Source organism: Vulpes lagopus, chromosome 5 (genome assembly GCF_018345385.1).
Source record: "Vulpes lagopus strain Blue_001 chromosome 5, ASM1834538v1, whole genome shotgun sequence".
NCBI lineage: Eukaryota > Metazoa > Chordata > Mammalia > Carnivora > Canidae > Vulpes > Vulpes lagopus.
In genome coordinates, this window is record NC_054828.1 from 73,974,467 (window position 1) to 73,989,784 (window position 15,318).

Below are 15,318 nucleotides of genomic sequence, written 5' to 3' on the forward strand. Positions count from 1 at the left end.
AAGACGAAACAATTTTTTCTAGTTTTGTTTTTCTGTACTAAAAATATCCAGTGGGTGCTGGGATTGAAAGGGGTGGAAAGGTTGAGATGCTGACACCTTCTCTTGTGGATGAAGTGGCCATTACCTGCGGTTTCTCTCTATCTGGGTAAGGAAACAAAAATAGAGAAAAAGGGAAAATATTATAACTACATCTATATTCTTTTCCCTTCCTTGCTTCATTTCCCTCTCCCCAGAAGTGCTCATTCCCTCAACACTACTGCCCCCTATTGCTGCTGCTTTTTCATTTTGAAATAATAGTATTGGATACCTAAGGAGAAAGACAAAAACTGGCAAAATGACTGACCACGTATACTATTTTATTGTCCTTCCCTCCCCCCCAAAGGTCCTGAAATCCTGTCAATTGAGAGTATTTTATCAAATCAATCAGAACTTTTGGTAGTTCATTTGGTAAAGCAGAGGACTATCCTTCCTGGAGAAAATTCTTAAGTTGCTGGAAATAACCCCAGGAGCTCTTTGGGATAGTGGTGGTTAGGGGCATCGGCATTAGTGTCAAACAATCCTGTCGTGACTGGCATTTACTGGCTTTTTAAACCCCATTCCTTCATCTGTAAAGTGGAGATAGTGCCTCAGCATTGTGAGGATTGATCCAGGTAAAGTGCACCTCAAACATTGGCTCTTACTATTAAACTGCATTAATAAGCTGAGAACTATTAATACCTTCCTATTATCTGCATCAAGAATTGTTACATCTATAATCACAGTTTGGTCAATAATCCTCTCATGATTAATAATAGTTATTGCCCATTAATCAACCAGTAGTTGCTTAAGGAATAAGTGGAATCAATGGCTAACAATGTGAATAACCAGTATATTATGAATCAAGTGAGCATACAATATTTGATGCAACATACTGGCTGGTTTAGTAACAGGATTTTGGATATCAGGACTTTTCATCAACACATCCTGGCTATCACCAAACACTTACTGGTTGCATCTCTGTGAACACTGAAGACAGACTGTTCCAAATATCCTCCAGCCCGATCCTGACTCGTCTCCAAAAAGCAAGAGCTGGACTGGGGCTGGGGCTGGGGCTGGGGCCAAAGAAAAGGAAGGGGGTGGGTCTGATCCTAGAGCTGAGGGGGGGCAGGGAAGTGGTGGTGGTGCTGGTGGTGGTGGTGCTGGTGGTGGTGGTGGTCTGAGAGGTGCAGCTGCTGTCAGAGCAGAGATCGGCGTCCAGAGGGCACTCCTCCCGAAGCCGATTGCAGGGACATTTCTGGTAGGTACAAGGCCGGTGCTCCGTGCGGAGCTGGCTCAGCGCCCCAACTCGAAGGCGCCCTGAAAGGCCGTGCAGCTTCCCTGCCCGGGTCCGACTCATGGTACCTGACCTGCAGTGGCAGTGCCACGGGCCCCAGGGCATCAGGACCAGGTGCACGTCCTCGGGAGGCGGCATGGCCGTGTGCGTGGCCGGTATCCAGCGGTTTGGGGTGGACCCTGCCGTGGACCACCGGCTCATGGTACTGTCGGGGTGAGCCATGTCCCCAGTGGGCTGCCAGGTGTTGGCCGGCACGTCTGTAGACAGCCTGATCTCAGGCTCCTGGGTGTTTGCTTTAAACCTGGAGCTGGGCATCCTCGTTGTCCTGCTGAAAGCTTTTCCTGTGATGTTATTCCTTCTGGCGTTAATCACAACCCCCTCTTCCAAAGACTCATCCTCCTCGGACGACGACACTATCGACTTGCTGACGCCCGTGGCCACTGTGGAGGCCAGGAGCTCCGCGGCAGCCGGGCCGGCCAGGCGGTCCACACTGGCCCCGACATCATCCTCATCCTCCATTGTTACTTTCATCCTCTTGGGCCCGCCGCTCCGGAGGGTGGTCCGGTAGTTGCGGGACATGGGGACCCCGAAGCGGACCCGCTGCGTCTCGGTGGAGGTCAAGCCCTGGGCCCCCGCCGCCCGGGGCCCCAGACTCAGCAGCAGGACCCAGAGAAACGCGCCGGCGGCGGGGACCATGGGGCCGGGCGGTGTGCCGCTGAGACGGAGGCCAGTGAGGGAGGCCGGGCTCCTACTCCTCTTCCTCGCGGCCACTCTCGACCCGGGCGGGGCGTTTGAACCGAGGCCCGCGGACTGGGGGAGGGAGTCCCGCGCGCGCCGCGCCCCTCCCCCAGGCCCTGTCGGAGCCGCCCCAGGGCCCAGCTCTCCAGCCCAGGAACCTCTGCGGCCACAACACGGAGCCCCTGGGCAAACAGTGCATCTCCTCGGAGCGGAGCTGAAATCGAGCAGGGCAGTTTATTAACCGCTATAGATTGAATTTGCTAAAGAGGACAAAAGGACAAGTTTGAAAAGCATCCCTTCCCAGGTTCACGCCAGCAGACGTGACAGAGAAGGAAAGGGCAGCTCTTCCAAGATTTAGGGAGTGAGTCTTGGTTCCCAAACGGCAGGCTGGCTGCGGTCAGTCGAGCCCTGCCCTCCCCTCCCCTCTGGCGGAGTTTCACAGACTGGTAGAGTGCCCCAGGGCAAGAGGGTCTGGGCACCTTCATTCACAGGGGAGGACAATGACACTCAGAGATGCAGGTATCTGGGCCAAGGGGCTGAGGCTGAAGCAGGACTGAGAGCCATAGCCTGGTCCTCTCACACACAAGATGCCACTACATGTGCCCCTACAGCTGAGATGCTGGTCAGCCTGCAGGTCACCTTCTGGACCTTTGGAGTCCTGATTTGAAGACAAGGTCATGAGAGGAATGAAACCCCAGTGAGATGTGAAGGTCCGGTGGTACGGGGGTGGAGGATGCTTTACTTTAGGGAAGAGCCCAGATGTTTCAGGGTTAGGGTGCAGGCAGATCAGTTTCTTTTGCTTGGTTCTAAGGCCCACTATGTCCCTCCTGAGCCACGGAGACCCGGTCCAGCCTAGGAGAGAACGATAAAAAAGTGGCACAGGAGCAGGACCTGGGTTTTACTCACTGGTTTGGGGAGAGAAGGCAGAGAACTGTTAAGAGGGAGAAGATTGGGTGCTTGAGCTGGTGGCGATCAGGCTTCTTTGTCCCCTAGTACCACCCCACTGAGTACTTTCTCCTCTTTACTGCCCTTCTGGATTTCCATGGCTCATCTCAATCTCTAAATTCTGTGCTGTGAATATTCCTTTGTTCTCTGATGCCTCAGCACTTTTAATTTTTTCATTTGTTCTTGTTGGATACAGGCCTTAACTTCTCTGGGTGGGTGCAGTTTTCCCAGATACATCAAAGCATCTAGAAGCAGGGCCTCTATCTTTGAGTTCCTCTGCATCTCTCCCAAAGCATTAAGAAAGTAGGAACTGGCTTTATACATCCCACCCCAAACTTAGTCTCGGGACTCACTGTCTGACAGCTTCAGGGATGTGAACCTGATCCAAGGAGATGAGTTGGGCCAGCTCTCCCAGGCTGTTCAGAAAACGGATCTTTCGTGTAAACTTGGAACTGAAAAGAGAGGATAAACCAAGTTGTGTGTTGTACTGGGAAGAGGGTTCCTGGAGATCCTTATGAAGGGAAACGTGACAAGTAGAGCAATGGGTTACGGCTAGAAAGAGCCACGGTGAGGCCAGAGCTGCTTAATCTTGATTTTGAAAATGGGGAAAGGGAGGTCCTTGTCCCCAGAGCTGGTACCTGATGAAGGGCCGAAGCAGTGCCAGGAATGCCTTCACATACCACGTGGCGTGGACAACCACCAGGGCACGCAGGTTTTTCCGGAGCCTGAAGAATAGGAATGATATCATTCTTTTCTTCTACCATCTTTTTTTTTTTTTCTTTTTCCATCTTCATGTCAGAAGATTAGGTGGAGCTATTGTCTGTGCTTTAACTTCCCTCACTTCTCCAAGTTTCTAGATTTCTCTGGCAATTGGTCTAGTCCCCACTTCTTGGCTTGTAATCTGAGCTCCACCCATCACATTTAGCCTTTCATGCTCCTCATTTTCAGGCAACTCCCTTGTCAGAATCCCTTTGCACCATCTCCCTCCTGTACCCTACTCTCATATAAGTTTTTGGCTATTCCCCCTTTCCCAGGCCTCCCATGACTGGGACAATGGATAAAACTCCACATGGAGGGAGACCAGTGAGGAGAAACAAAAAAGAAAGAGGAAGAAAAGTGAGCAAAAGGAATAAGTGGGAACGAAAAGGGGAGAAGGAACATTGCGGAACACAAAGCCATATGGGTCAGGGATGAAGGCAAAGCGAAGCAGACCATGGCTGCCTGGGAGGTAAGCTAAATCATGAGAGGTGAGAAAAGGAAGGAGGACCTTCTATGTGCCAGGCAATAGGCCACACCAATTTACTGGATTTTCACACATGCCCAGTGGCAAAGGGATTATTGTTGCCAGTTTGCAGAGAAGGAAACAGAGTCCCAGCAATGTTCAGTGACTTGTCCGAGGTAAATGATTGAGGCAAGATCTGAAACCAGATTTCCCTGACTCTGAGAGTACAGAAGACATGAGAGGCCTGGAAAGAGTGGTAGAGGGACCAGAGAAAGAGGAAGGGACTAAAGGGAAGAGGAAAGAACAGAAAGAGGGTAAGAGAAGGTGCAGAGGGAACTTCAACCCTGCTGTCCTTGCAGCTCACCGCCGGTCCAGAGTGTGGTAACACTGGCGCATCCAGCCCAGAGGCGGGACCTGGGCCCTACTAGTGCCTCCACTCAAGTGCACGAGCAGGTAATTTTCAGCTACCAGAAGCTCCAGAGTTCCCACCATATACCTGGAGGAGACAGAGCTGTCAAGGAAGGTACATGCTTGGGGTTGTGGGGAACGAGAGGGACATTACTGTAGACTCTGCAGTCAGCTGCTGATGGTGCAGGAGGGGCCTTTTTCACTTTTCCCTCCCTAACATCCCTATTGGAGTCTTTCAGGGCTGCCACCTCACCTGAAAAGGTGCTCCATGACATAGGTATAGTTGGGGATGCTGCTGCTGGGGAGGTAACAGGAAGCAAAGACAATGACAGCATTGAGGCCCTCACCATGGTAACCTGGAGGACAAGGGGAAAATTCATTCAGGCAGCAACTATATATGATAGACGGTACATCTGTTTGGGCTGAGGGACTCTCAGGGTCTCTGGAAGTTACAGAAAGGATTTTGAACCTGGGAACTGAGTTTCCAGCTTTTGCATTTTATTTATTGATTTATTTATTTTTGCATTTTATTTTAGAAGTTACAGTTGTTACCCCACTGTTATGCTAGCCATTACCTCCATGAGAGAGGACTTTCTTATAGTGTTCAATGACAGTCATGTCCACTCGCTGCTCCCTCTGTCCTGTTCGGAACACCCTCCAGTGACGACCATCTTCTCCAGCCACATCCCGCATACAAGCCCGGCCCAGCCTTTCCACTGCCTCACTGGCCCCCAGCCCCTCTGCCTGGGGTAGGTCATCTGAAGGAGAGGGATGGAAGATGATCAATAAGGCACAGTACACACCTTCAGGATTTTCTAACTTTGTCGGGGTCTGGGAGTTGAGTACTCTAACGTCTCATTCCTTAGTTTTTTTCCAGGACTCCAGCCCTAATTTGTCCAAGTAATCCAGTGCCTTGCTAGTTTCCCTTTCCTGGAACTCAAGATCCTCACTTTTTCACTAGATACTGGCCTTGAGGTAACCCTGCACTATGGTAGGTCTATGGCCCTGGCTAGTATTAGTTTTTTTCTGGATTCTTTCTTTCTTTCCATGCTTTTCCTTGGGTGAGCTCATTTGTTCCCAGGTCTTCAATAACCACCAGTAAGGTGATGATTCCAGATTTGCTCCTCTAACTTAGATGTCTCTCCTGACCCCAGACCCATGTCCCTAAATGCTTAGAGTGGACATCTCTAGTTGTGTCTTTCTATCATCTCCAAGCCACCAGACACTATTGTAACTCAAACTCATTCTTTTCTTCATCTCTCCTATATTTCCTTCCTTTCTTTCATTTTCTTTCTTCCTTTTTTTTTTTTTTTTTTTTAAGATTTTATTTATTTGCCAAGGAGAGAGAGCACAATCAAGGGGAATGGCAGGCAGAGGGGAGCAGCAAGCAGGGGAGTCCAAGGCAGGGCTACATCCTAGGACCCTGAGATCACCACCTGAGCCAAAGGCAGCCACTTAACTGACTGAACCCCACCAGTGCCTCTCATATTTCCTTTCTTGATGAATGAGTCCATCCATCTAGCTGGCTGAGAAAGAAAACTGGTGTCCTCCAAAATTTTCTTCTCTGTCATGCCTCAAGCCAACTGGACCCCAGATCTTCTTCTATCTATTGCCATTATACTGTCTTATCATTCTTTCTACTACTACTGTCCTGATTCAGGTTCTTAGTATTTCTAACCTGGACTTCATTCTAGCCTCCTAGCTGGCTTCCCTGCCTCTAGTCTGTTTACTCCATTCCACCTCCTACCCCACAGCTAGAGCAAGCTTTGTTTTCTACCCTTTCTTACTCAAATGGTAATACTATACCTGCTAATTTTGCATGATCCTTCCATAGCAATGGAAACAGCTGCCTCATCTTAAAAAATGGTTTTCTAGGGGCACCTGGCTGGCTCAGTTGGTGGAACATGCAATTCTAATCTTTGATCTTGGGGTTGTGAGCCCTCTGTTGGATGTAGGGATTACTTAAAAAATAAAATCTTGGGGCGCCTGGCTGGCTCAGTGGTTGAGTGTCTGCCTATCACTCAGGTCATGATCGAGGTCATGGGATGGAGTACCACATTAGGCGCCCTGAGGGGAGCCTACTTCTCCCTCTGCCTATGTCTCTGCCTCTCTCTCTGTGTCTCTCATGAATAAATAAAATCTTTAAAAAAAAAATAAAAACTTAAGAAGAAAGTTTGCTTAATATTTAGTATTCCATTGCATGGACGTACCATATTAGAATTAACATTCAACTGACGGACCTTTAGGTTGTTTCCAACCTCTTTAGAGCCATTAAATCTGATCATGTTGGGATCCCTGGGTGGCTCAGCGGTTTAGAGCCTGCCTTAGGCTTGGGGCGTGATCCTAGAGTCCCGGGATCAAGTCACACATCGGGCTCCCTGAGGGGAGCCTGCTTCTCCCTCTGCCTGTGTCTCTGCCTCTCTCTTTCTCTCTATGTCTCTCATGAATAAATAAATAAAATCTTTAAAAAAAAAAACAACATTATTCAGTGACGTCTCACTGGCTGCAGGATAAACTCTGAACTCCTCAGTATGGTGGCAAGGACCTCCACAATTTGACTCCTGCAAACTTAACATAGCACTCTGATTCAGAAGCTTAGATGACAACTTGGACATGTGACTAGTGTCTGAAGTTGAGGGAAATCTTGTGAGTGAGCCCTTAACTTGTGGGGTCTGTACTATGTCCAGTCAAATGTCACAGATGAACTGTAGGATACCCTGTTGATGTCTGGAGAAATGGAGAATTGGTTGGTGTGGGTAAAACCCATACATTTGGTGTCGGAAGTAGCATGATACTTCAACATGCCATGTTCCTACCCAAGTTGTTTCTTCTACCTATGATGCCTCCCCAGCTACCTGATAAAGACCAGCTCAGAATCACCTCTTCTGTAAAGTGTTTCCTAACACCTCTCAGCAGGAACTGACCTTGTCCTTATCACTGCTGACCATACCCTATACATATGTAGACTGTCATTTTAACCATACTTATTTGTATATGTGTTAATTTCTTATTAAACAGGGAACTCCCTGAGGGTAGGACTATCTTATTCTTCTTTATAACTTGGTTCTCATTCAGTAATAGCATGTAGCACTCAATAAAATTTTCCTTAATAAACAAAGGAAAATTTGTTTGTTTTTGGCACCTCCCCACCCCTCTATTGACTACTCTCACGTTGGATCTACAGGCTCTACCTTTCCATTCTGAGGAAATTAATTTTGCTAACTTTTACCACTTGGACCCCACCTTGTTTCTAACTTTAGTCTCCTTAAATCCACCCTGAGCTTCTTTAAATCTAGCTTCTGCTTTTACCAGCTCAGGCCTCAGGTTTCTTTCCCACCTTCCCATTCAAATTCATGTCCACTGTCCAGCTGCTCCGAGTCTGAAGGTGTCTCCAATTCATCCACCTCCAGGTCAGAACTGCCATCAGGAGAGGAAGGTACTGAGTGAGTGGGACAAGTTCCATCGCCTCCAGTCCCCTTAGTCAGATTCAGTCTCAACTCCGGGGCAGAAAGACGTTTACGCATGGGGCGTGGGCCACACAGGGCTAAAGTGCTGGGAGTACCTGGAGTTGGGAGAGAGGAGAAAAGAATAGAAAAAGTATAAGTGTGTTGGCAGGGGAGGTTGGAATACCTGCAAATGGTAGTGATGATATAGGGTCAATTTTTTAAATTTTATTTATTTATTTAAGAGAGAGAGAGAGAAACTAAGGGAGAAAGAGAGGGACGGGGAGAGGGAAGGGGAGAAGCAGACTTCCTGCTGAGCGGGGACCCCCGATGCTGGACTTGATCCCAGGACCCTGGGATCACGACCTGAGCTGAAGGTAGATGCTTAACCAACTGAGCCACCCAGGCACCTCTATGGGGCGAATTATTATTTTTTTAATTAAAAAATATTTTATTTACCTACTTGAGATAGAGAGAACGAGTAGGGGGGAAGGACAGAGAGGGAGAGGGAGAAGCAGGCTTCTTGCTGAGTAGAGAGCCCGATGTGGGGCTCAATCCCAGGACCCCAGCAACATGACCTGAGCAGAAGGCAGACACTTAACCAACTGAGCCACCCAGGCACCCTATGGGGCAAATTCTAAAGAAGAACTTACACAGGGAATATTTAGGAAAAGATCAGTGGAGGGATCCCTGAGTGGCTCAGCGGTTTGGCGCCTGCCTTCCACCCAGGGCGTGATACTGCAGTCCCGGGATTGAGTCCCACATCGGGTTCCCTGCACGGACGGAGCCTGCTTCTCCCTCTGCCGGTGTCTCTGCCTCTCTCTCCCTCTGTGTCTCTCATGAATAAATAAATAAAATCTTAAAAAAAAAAAAAAAAAAAAAAAGAGCAGTGGAACCAAAAAGGGGTGTGGGTGGCACAGCCCTTCACTGGCTTACAATAAAAAACTTGAGGCCTAGATTCTAATTTACCTACCTGCCTGTGAATCTCTCTCAGGATTGTCAGGATCTTCAGAGGGATCTGCTTCTTCAGGAAGAAATCTAGAGGGGAAAAATTTCAAGGGAGACAGAAATGCAGGTTAAATGCATTAAGCCAGGTATCAATTTATCAATCCTCTTGCCCTGTCATGTGTTGTTGTTTTTTTTAAAGATTTATTTATTCGAGAGAGAGAAAGAGTGCAGGAGTGTGTGTGTGGGGGGGGGAGGGCAGTAGGGTAGGTGGAGGCAGGGGGCAGAGGAAGAGAGAGGGGGAGAGGGGAGGCAGACTCCCTGCTGACCAGAACCCAAGGCAGCTCTCCATTCCAAGACCCTGAGATCGTGACCTGAGCCAAAACCAAGAGTCAGGCACTTAACTGACTGAGCCACCCAGGCGCCCCTACCCACCACAATTTTATCTTATAGACTCTGCCTTCGGGTATCCCTGGGTGGTGCAGCGGTTTGGCGCCTGCCTTTGGCCCAGGGCGCGATCCTGGAGACCCGGGATCGAGTCCCACGTCGGGCTCCCGGTGCATGGAGCCTGCTTCTCCCTCTGCCTGTGTCTCTGCCTCTCTCTCTCTCTGTGTGTGTGACTATCATAAATAAATAAAAATTAAAAAAAAAATAGTATATTTAGACTCTGCCTTCTTTTTCCCCCTCCTTCCTTCAAGTCCTAATTTATCACCCCTGCCCTCCATTCATGAGTATCCCTCACACTCCTCACCTGGGGAAGTCTTCATCCTGCCACTCCTCCCTCAGCTCCAGTTCCCCAACTCTCAGGGATCCTGCTGGCTTCCGGGCTTCGACATCCTCCATGGCCCTAAGAGTCCCAGGGCAGGGGGTGGGGGGCAGAAGGATCAGGAGACAAATGGGGCAGTCTTAAAGGGACTGGATCACAGATAGGAGAGACACTGTAATGGATGATAATTAAGGTATAGGGCAGAGCACAGGCCTGAAAAAGACGTCAGGTCTCTTGTCTCTTGATACTTCGACCACATCCACCACTTCCTGAAGGCAGATGAACCCTACTGTGGGGTTTAGCAGCAGAGGAAAGATGGAATGTAAGGCTAATCCTATTTGTGTCTATGGTGTTGCTCCACCTACACGGAGTGAGTAGAGCTATTCCACGTTACATTGGCTGGAACCTGACAGACCTGCCCAGCTATCACCAGGCAAAGTTGGGGAAGATGGCACCTTGTCAGGCCTGCCTTTCCTCCACCACACTGGGAGTGGTCAGGGGAATCCATGGCAGAGGTGGAGGAGGTGGGGGAAGAGGGTAAGGAGGAAGAGGGATTTGTTGGGAAGGGTACCTAAATTTCCTGAGGGCCATTCTGGGGAGTGGGTGTTAGAAAACAGACAGTAGGCACAACTTTATCAGACACAAAATAGAGAAACTTCCTTTAAAAACAATAGGGAGGGCAGTCCCGGTGGCTCAGTGGTTTAGCGCCGCCTTGCAGCCCAGGGTGTGATCCTGGAGACCCTGGATTGAGTCGTCAGGCTCCCTGCATGGAGCCTGCTTCTCCCTCTGCCTGTGTCTCTGCCTCTCTCTCTCTCCTCTCTGTGTATTCTCATGAATAAATAAATAAAATATATTTTTAAAAATAAAAACAATAGGGAATTTTCCTGAAATCCCCAGGTCCCCTTTTCCTACCTAAAGCCACCCTAACCCTTCTCTGCAAATTCATTCTTTCAGTCATGTCTCTTCCAGGAAGCCAAGATTTGCTCTGGTCAGAGCTGGATGGTAAGAAAGTCCCTCAAGACTATTCATTGCTTGTTTCCAACCAAATAAGCCAGATCTTACTTACCCAAGATCTAACGTCTTCTCTCCTGCCTCTTGTGTGGTTCCCATCTTCACAGGTCTTCCCAGCTCCCTTAAACACTTGCAGCTCTCCGGGAGCTGGTTGTCCCAGCTCCTAAGCACTTCTGTATCCTTTTTCTGTGTCTCACTGTTGTTGCTCTTGCCTCCAAGGAGGTGGGAGGTGTGGAAGGGAGGTAACCTTACCTCCAAACAGGTTTTACCACCTCCCTTCCCTTCCCTTCCCTAGGAGGAGGTTTGCCCAAAACAAAAACCCTGCCTATGTGGGGGCGGTTTTAGGGAGGAGAGGACATTTTTTAAAGTGGCTAGTTTTGGGGGAATCGAGGAAGGCAATTTGTTTTCCCTTCCAGACTCCTTATAACCTCCTGGAAGCTGCTGATTAAAAAGTCTTTTAAGGATTGTATTTATTTATTCATGAGAGACAGAGAGAGAGAGAGAAGCAGAGACGTAGGAAAAGGGAGAAGCAGGCTCCTTGCAGGGAGCCTGATGTGGGACTTGATCCCAGGTCCCCGGGTTCATGCCCTGAGCAGAAGTCAGACGCTCAACCGCTGAGCCACCCAGGTGTCCCTGGAAGCTGCTTTAAAAAAAAAAAAAAAAGGCAATGGTAAAAAAACATTTTGGTTTTAAGACTATGTTTTCAAGCATAAGCAAGACTAGGAACGCAGTTAGTAAGAGGGTTCTGGAAGAGGAAACAAATCAAAGGCCAAGGATGAGGAGAGATGGAAGATTGTTGCTCTTCATTCTCAAAAAGAGTTAATGAAGGGAGACATTCTATACAGCAGGAAGAAGGGAGATGAATCTTGAGGAAGCTGAAACCATTATCAGAGGGAAAGGCCTGATTATAGTTGTAAAAAGAGACAATAAGACCCCAAACAGGGAAAAAAATGTATTTAATACTTTAACAAAATGCAAAATAAAGTACCCAAGTTACAAAACAAATTCCTTTGGTTCAGTAATCACACCACTATTTTTACCTTCCAATGGTTATAGACATCATCCCCTCAAAGTGAAGTCACACCATCCCCCTCATACTGAAGACGTCATGCCAAAACTGTCTCACATACCCTACTGTTCAGTGGAACCTCTAGCAACTTACATGGAGTTGGGTAGGAAAAGGGGGAATAGGTCAGTCTGAAGGGAAAAGGGAGTCTACACATGCAGAACAAGTAGTGGGGGAACTCTCTGCCGGATCATACCCCTGTACATGCTACGTGAGGCTGAGTCCCTTGGTACAATCACATATAAATACAGACAATTCAGTCACCCTGAGCATTCCCAGGGAGAACAGAAACAAAGAGAGAAGCAAGGAGAGAAGTGATGGTGACAGGAGGCAGATCACAGAATACTAGAGAACATCTAGTCCAGATCCTTAGTTTTACAGATGGGGTGAATGAGGCCTAGAGAAATGAAGTGTCTTACCAAGAGACACATAGTTCATGGCAGTTGGTATCAGAACTTCATGTTTCCTTTCAACGTGAGCAAGAAGAGAACAAGATGGACAAGAAAATGACAGGCCGCAAAGGCAGGGCACAGAGCCAGGGCTCTCACTGCAGTTCTGCTGTCTGCTGAGAAGAGTGCCTATGTGATCTTAAGGCTTTCCTGGGTGTCCCCTGAACTCTCAAGAACCAAGGAGTCTTCTGGGTCTTTCTGGGACCCCTGTGGCTCTGGGACAGAGGAATCCAAAGAAACTGAGAGCCAGGTCAGCTGACCAGGACAGAAGATAATGGCTTCTGACTGCTCCGCAAGGATCTTAAAAGAGTCATAAGCCCAGAATACAAATGCAACTATCTCAGCTTTGGATACTATCACCTAACTGGGGTCAGAAAGAGGAATCATGGAGCTAGATTCTGCAGAAGTCTGAAAACTGAAATAGGAGTTTGCAAAGCACACTTTTATTTTCTATCTAGCTAAAAGTAGGTATTCAATAAATACCTGAATCAATATGAGCATAAATGAACACATGGACACAATGAATATTTGGTTCCATGCGAAATGCTGGTTCTGTTACAGACCCTTATTGAGGGCACTTCTGGGGTACACCTTTTTGTGCTGCTCTGCTGGAACTCTGTGGTATCACATTGTACCTCTGGTAAATGAAACAAAGGAGAGTCAGTGCAGATTTGAAGAATTAAATTAAATAATACAATTTGTCTGATTGGTAGAGATCTGGGGGAAAGGCAGGAAGCCATCCCTGAAGCAGCTGTTTTCTTTCACTTCTTTCTTCTCCCCAGTACGTGAACACAGTACACCAGATCCTAGAGCAATGAAGATGGGACTGCCAGTACATCTCAAAACATGCATTTCAAGTGGTTCGGAGCAACCTCTCTCACCATCCCGTCCCCTCCCAGCAGTCACTTCTTGGACAGGGAGGCAGCAGTCGACTGTGATAGAGAGATCTGACTGCACTTCTCAAAGATGACTTCAGCTGAGAGTTTAGGCAGCCCCTGATCCAGAGGGCACTCATCCACCAAGCTGTTCATGGGCGTGGGGGGCAGTGGAGGCTCCTCCTCATCTTGACTCAGTCCAGGTACCAGGGAGTTACCTGCCCTGTCCAATTCCTTGTCTGCCTGCTCCCTACTCACACCCTCTGTCTCAGGCTGCCCTGAAGGGATCTTCATGGAGTCAAAATATGCTGACAGGGCCTCCTGGAGCAGAGGCAGAAGTTTCTTCCGAGAGACCTGGGTGTTGCCCTGAAGATAGGCTTGGAGGTGAGGGTGGGTGCTTGGGGCAGGGGTCAGCCTTCAGGGACAGGAGAGTGAGAGCGTTCCAGAATCCACAGATCTAAAGGGAGACAAGATGGGGTGGATGGTTACATAAGGTGGGAAGCAAACAGCTGTGGTTTCTAAGTTAGATGGGGCTTCTTTTAACAAGAAACATATATTTTACACAACATGTCATTTATTTATAAAGATTTGATTATTATTCATGAAGAGAAAGAGAGCGGCAGAGACATAGGCAGAGGGAGAGCAGTGCTCCTGTGGGGACGGCCTTCCTGATGTGGGACTTGATCTCAAGTATGTAGGATCATGACCTGAGCCAAACGCAGACGCTCAGCCACTACGCTTCCAGGCGTTCACGAGAAACATTTTTTTAATTAATCATCAGAGTGGGGGAGGGCCTGCTTCTCCCTCTCCCTGTGTCCCCCTCTCTCTTCTCGTGGTTGACTATCATAAAAAAATTTAAAAATTAAAAAAAAAATATATATTTAGACTCTGCCTTCTTTTTCCCCCCCCTTCCTTCAAGTCCTAATTTATCACCCCTGCCCTCCATTCATGAGTATCCCTCACACTCCTCACCTGGGGAAGTCTTCATCCTGCCACTCCTCCCTCAGCTCCAGTTCCCCAACTCTCAGGGATCCTGCTGGCTTCCGGGCTTCGACATCCTCCATGGCCCTAAGAGTCCCAGGGCAGGGGGTGGGGGGCAGAAGGATCAGGAGACAAATGGGGCAGTCTTAAAGGGACTGGATCACAGATAGGAGAGACACTGTAATGGATGATAATTAAGGTATAGGGCAGAGCACAGGCCTGAAAAAGACGTCAGGTCTCTTGTCTCTTGATACTTCGACCACATCCACCACTTCCTGAAGGCAGATGAACCCTACTGTGGGGTTTAGCAGCAGAGGAAAGATGGAATGTAAGGCTAATCCTATTTGTGTCTATGGTGTTGCTCCACCTACACGGAGTGAGTAGAGCTATTCCACGTTACATTGGCTGGAACCTGACAGACCTGCCCAGCTATCACCAGGCAAAGTTGGGGAAGATGGCACCTTGTCAGGCCTGCCTTTCCTCCACCACACTGGGAGTGGTCAGGGGAATCCATGGCAGAGGTGGAGGAGGTGGGGGAAGAGGGTAAGGAGGAAGAGGGATTTGTTGGGAAGGGTACCTAAATTTCCTGAGGGCCATTCTGGGGAGTGGGTGTTAGAAAACAGACAGTAGGCACAACTTTATCAGACACAAAATAGAGAAACTTCCTTTAAAAACAATAGGGAGGGCAGTCCCGGTGGCTCAGTGGTTTAGCGCCGCCTTGCAGCCCAGGGTGTGATCCTGGAGACCCTGGATTGAGTCGTCAGGCTCCCTGCATGGAGCCTGCTTCTCCCTCTGCCTGTGTCTCTGCCTCTCTCTCTCTCCTCTCTGTGTATTCTCATGAATAAATAAATAAAATATATTTTTAAAAATAAAAACAATAGGGAATTTTCCTGAAATCCCCAGGTCCCCTTTTCCTACCTAAAGCCACCCTAACCCTTCTCTGCAAATTCATTCTTTCAGTCATGTCTCTTCCAGGAAGCCAAGATTTGCTCTGGTCAGAGCTGGATGGTAAGAAAGTCCCTCAAGACTATTCATTGCTTGTTTCCAACCAAATAAGCCAGATCTTACTTACCCAAGATCTAACGTCTTCTCTCCTGCCTCTTGTGTGGTTCCCATCTTCACAGGTCTTCCCAGCTCCCTTAAACACTTGCAGCTCT

The 15,318-nt window shown here is 48.4% G+C and overlaps 2 protein-coding genes and 1 pseudogene across 4 annotated transcripts; all 3 read right to left on the reverse strand.

Moving 5' to 3' along the window:
* Positions 1-2,008, reverse strand: C5H1orf56 (chromosome 5 C1orf56 homolog). Its single transcript, XM_041755653.1, has 2 exons — positions 986-2,008; positions 1-141 (listed from the first exon to the last, which is right to left on the reverse strand). Exons 1-2 carry the CDS (start codon positions 2,006-2,008, stop codon positions 121-123), a joined length of 1,044 nt encoding a protein of 347 aa, XP_041611587.1. The 3' UTR covers positions 1-120.
* Positions 2,009-2,772: 764 nt separating this feature from the next.
* BNIPL (BCL2 interacting protein like) lies at positions 2,773-11,344 on the reverse strand. Of its 3 annotated transcripts, XM_041755649.1 has the most exons (10): positions 10,846-11,344; positions 9,765-9,860; positions 9,042-9,106; positions 7,963-8,187; positions 5,201-5,383; positions 4,879-4,981; positions 4,582-4,713; positions 3,634-3,720; positions 3,349-3,447; positions 2,773-2,902 (listed from the first exon to the last, which is right to left on the reverse strand). In XM_041755649.1, exons 1-10 carry the CDS (start codon positions 10,887-10,889, stop codon positions 2,857-2,859), a joined length of 1,080 nt encoding a protein of 359 aa, XP_041611583.1. In that variant the 5' UTR covers positions 10,890-11,344; the 3' UTR covers positions 2,773-2,856. The 3 variants fall into 3 exon arrangements, with proteins under 3 accessions (XP_041611583.1, XP_041611584.1, XP_041611586.1); XM_041755650.1 differs by lacking the exon at positions 9,765-9,860; XM_041755652.1 differs by lacking the exons at positions 9,765-9,860; positions 10,846-11,344 and adding an exon at positions 9,449-9,587.
* Positions 11,345-11,729: 385 nt separating this feature from the next.
* On the reverse strand, positions 11,730-13,749 carry LOC121491819 (annotated as a pseudogene).
* Positions 13,750-15,318: the final 1,569 nt, after the last annotated feature.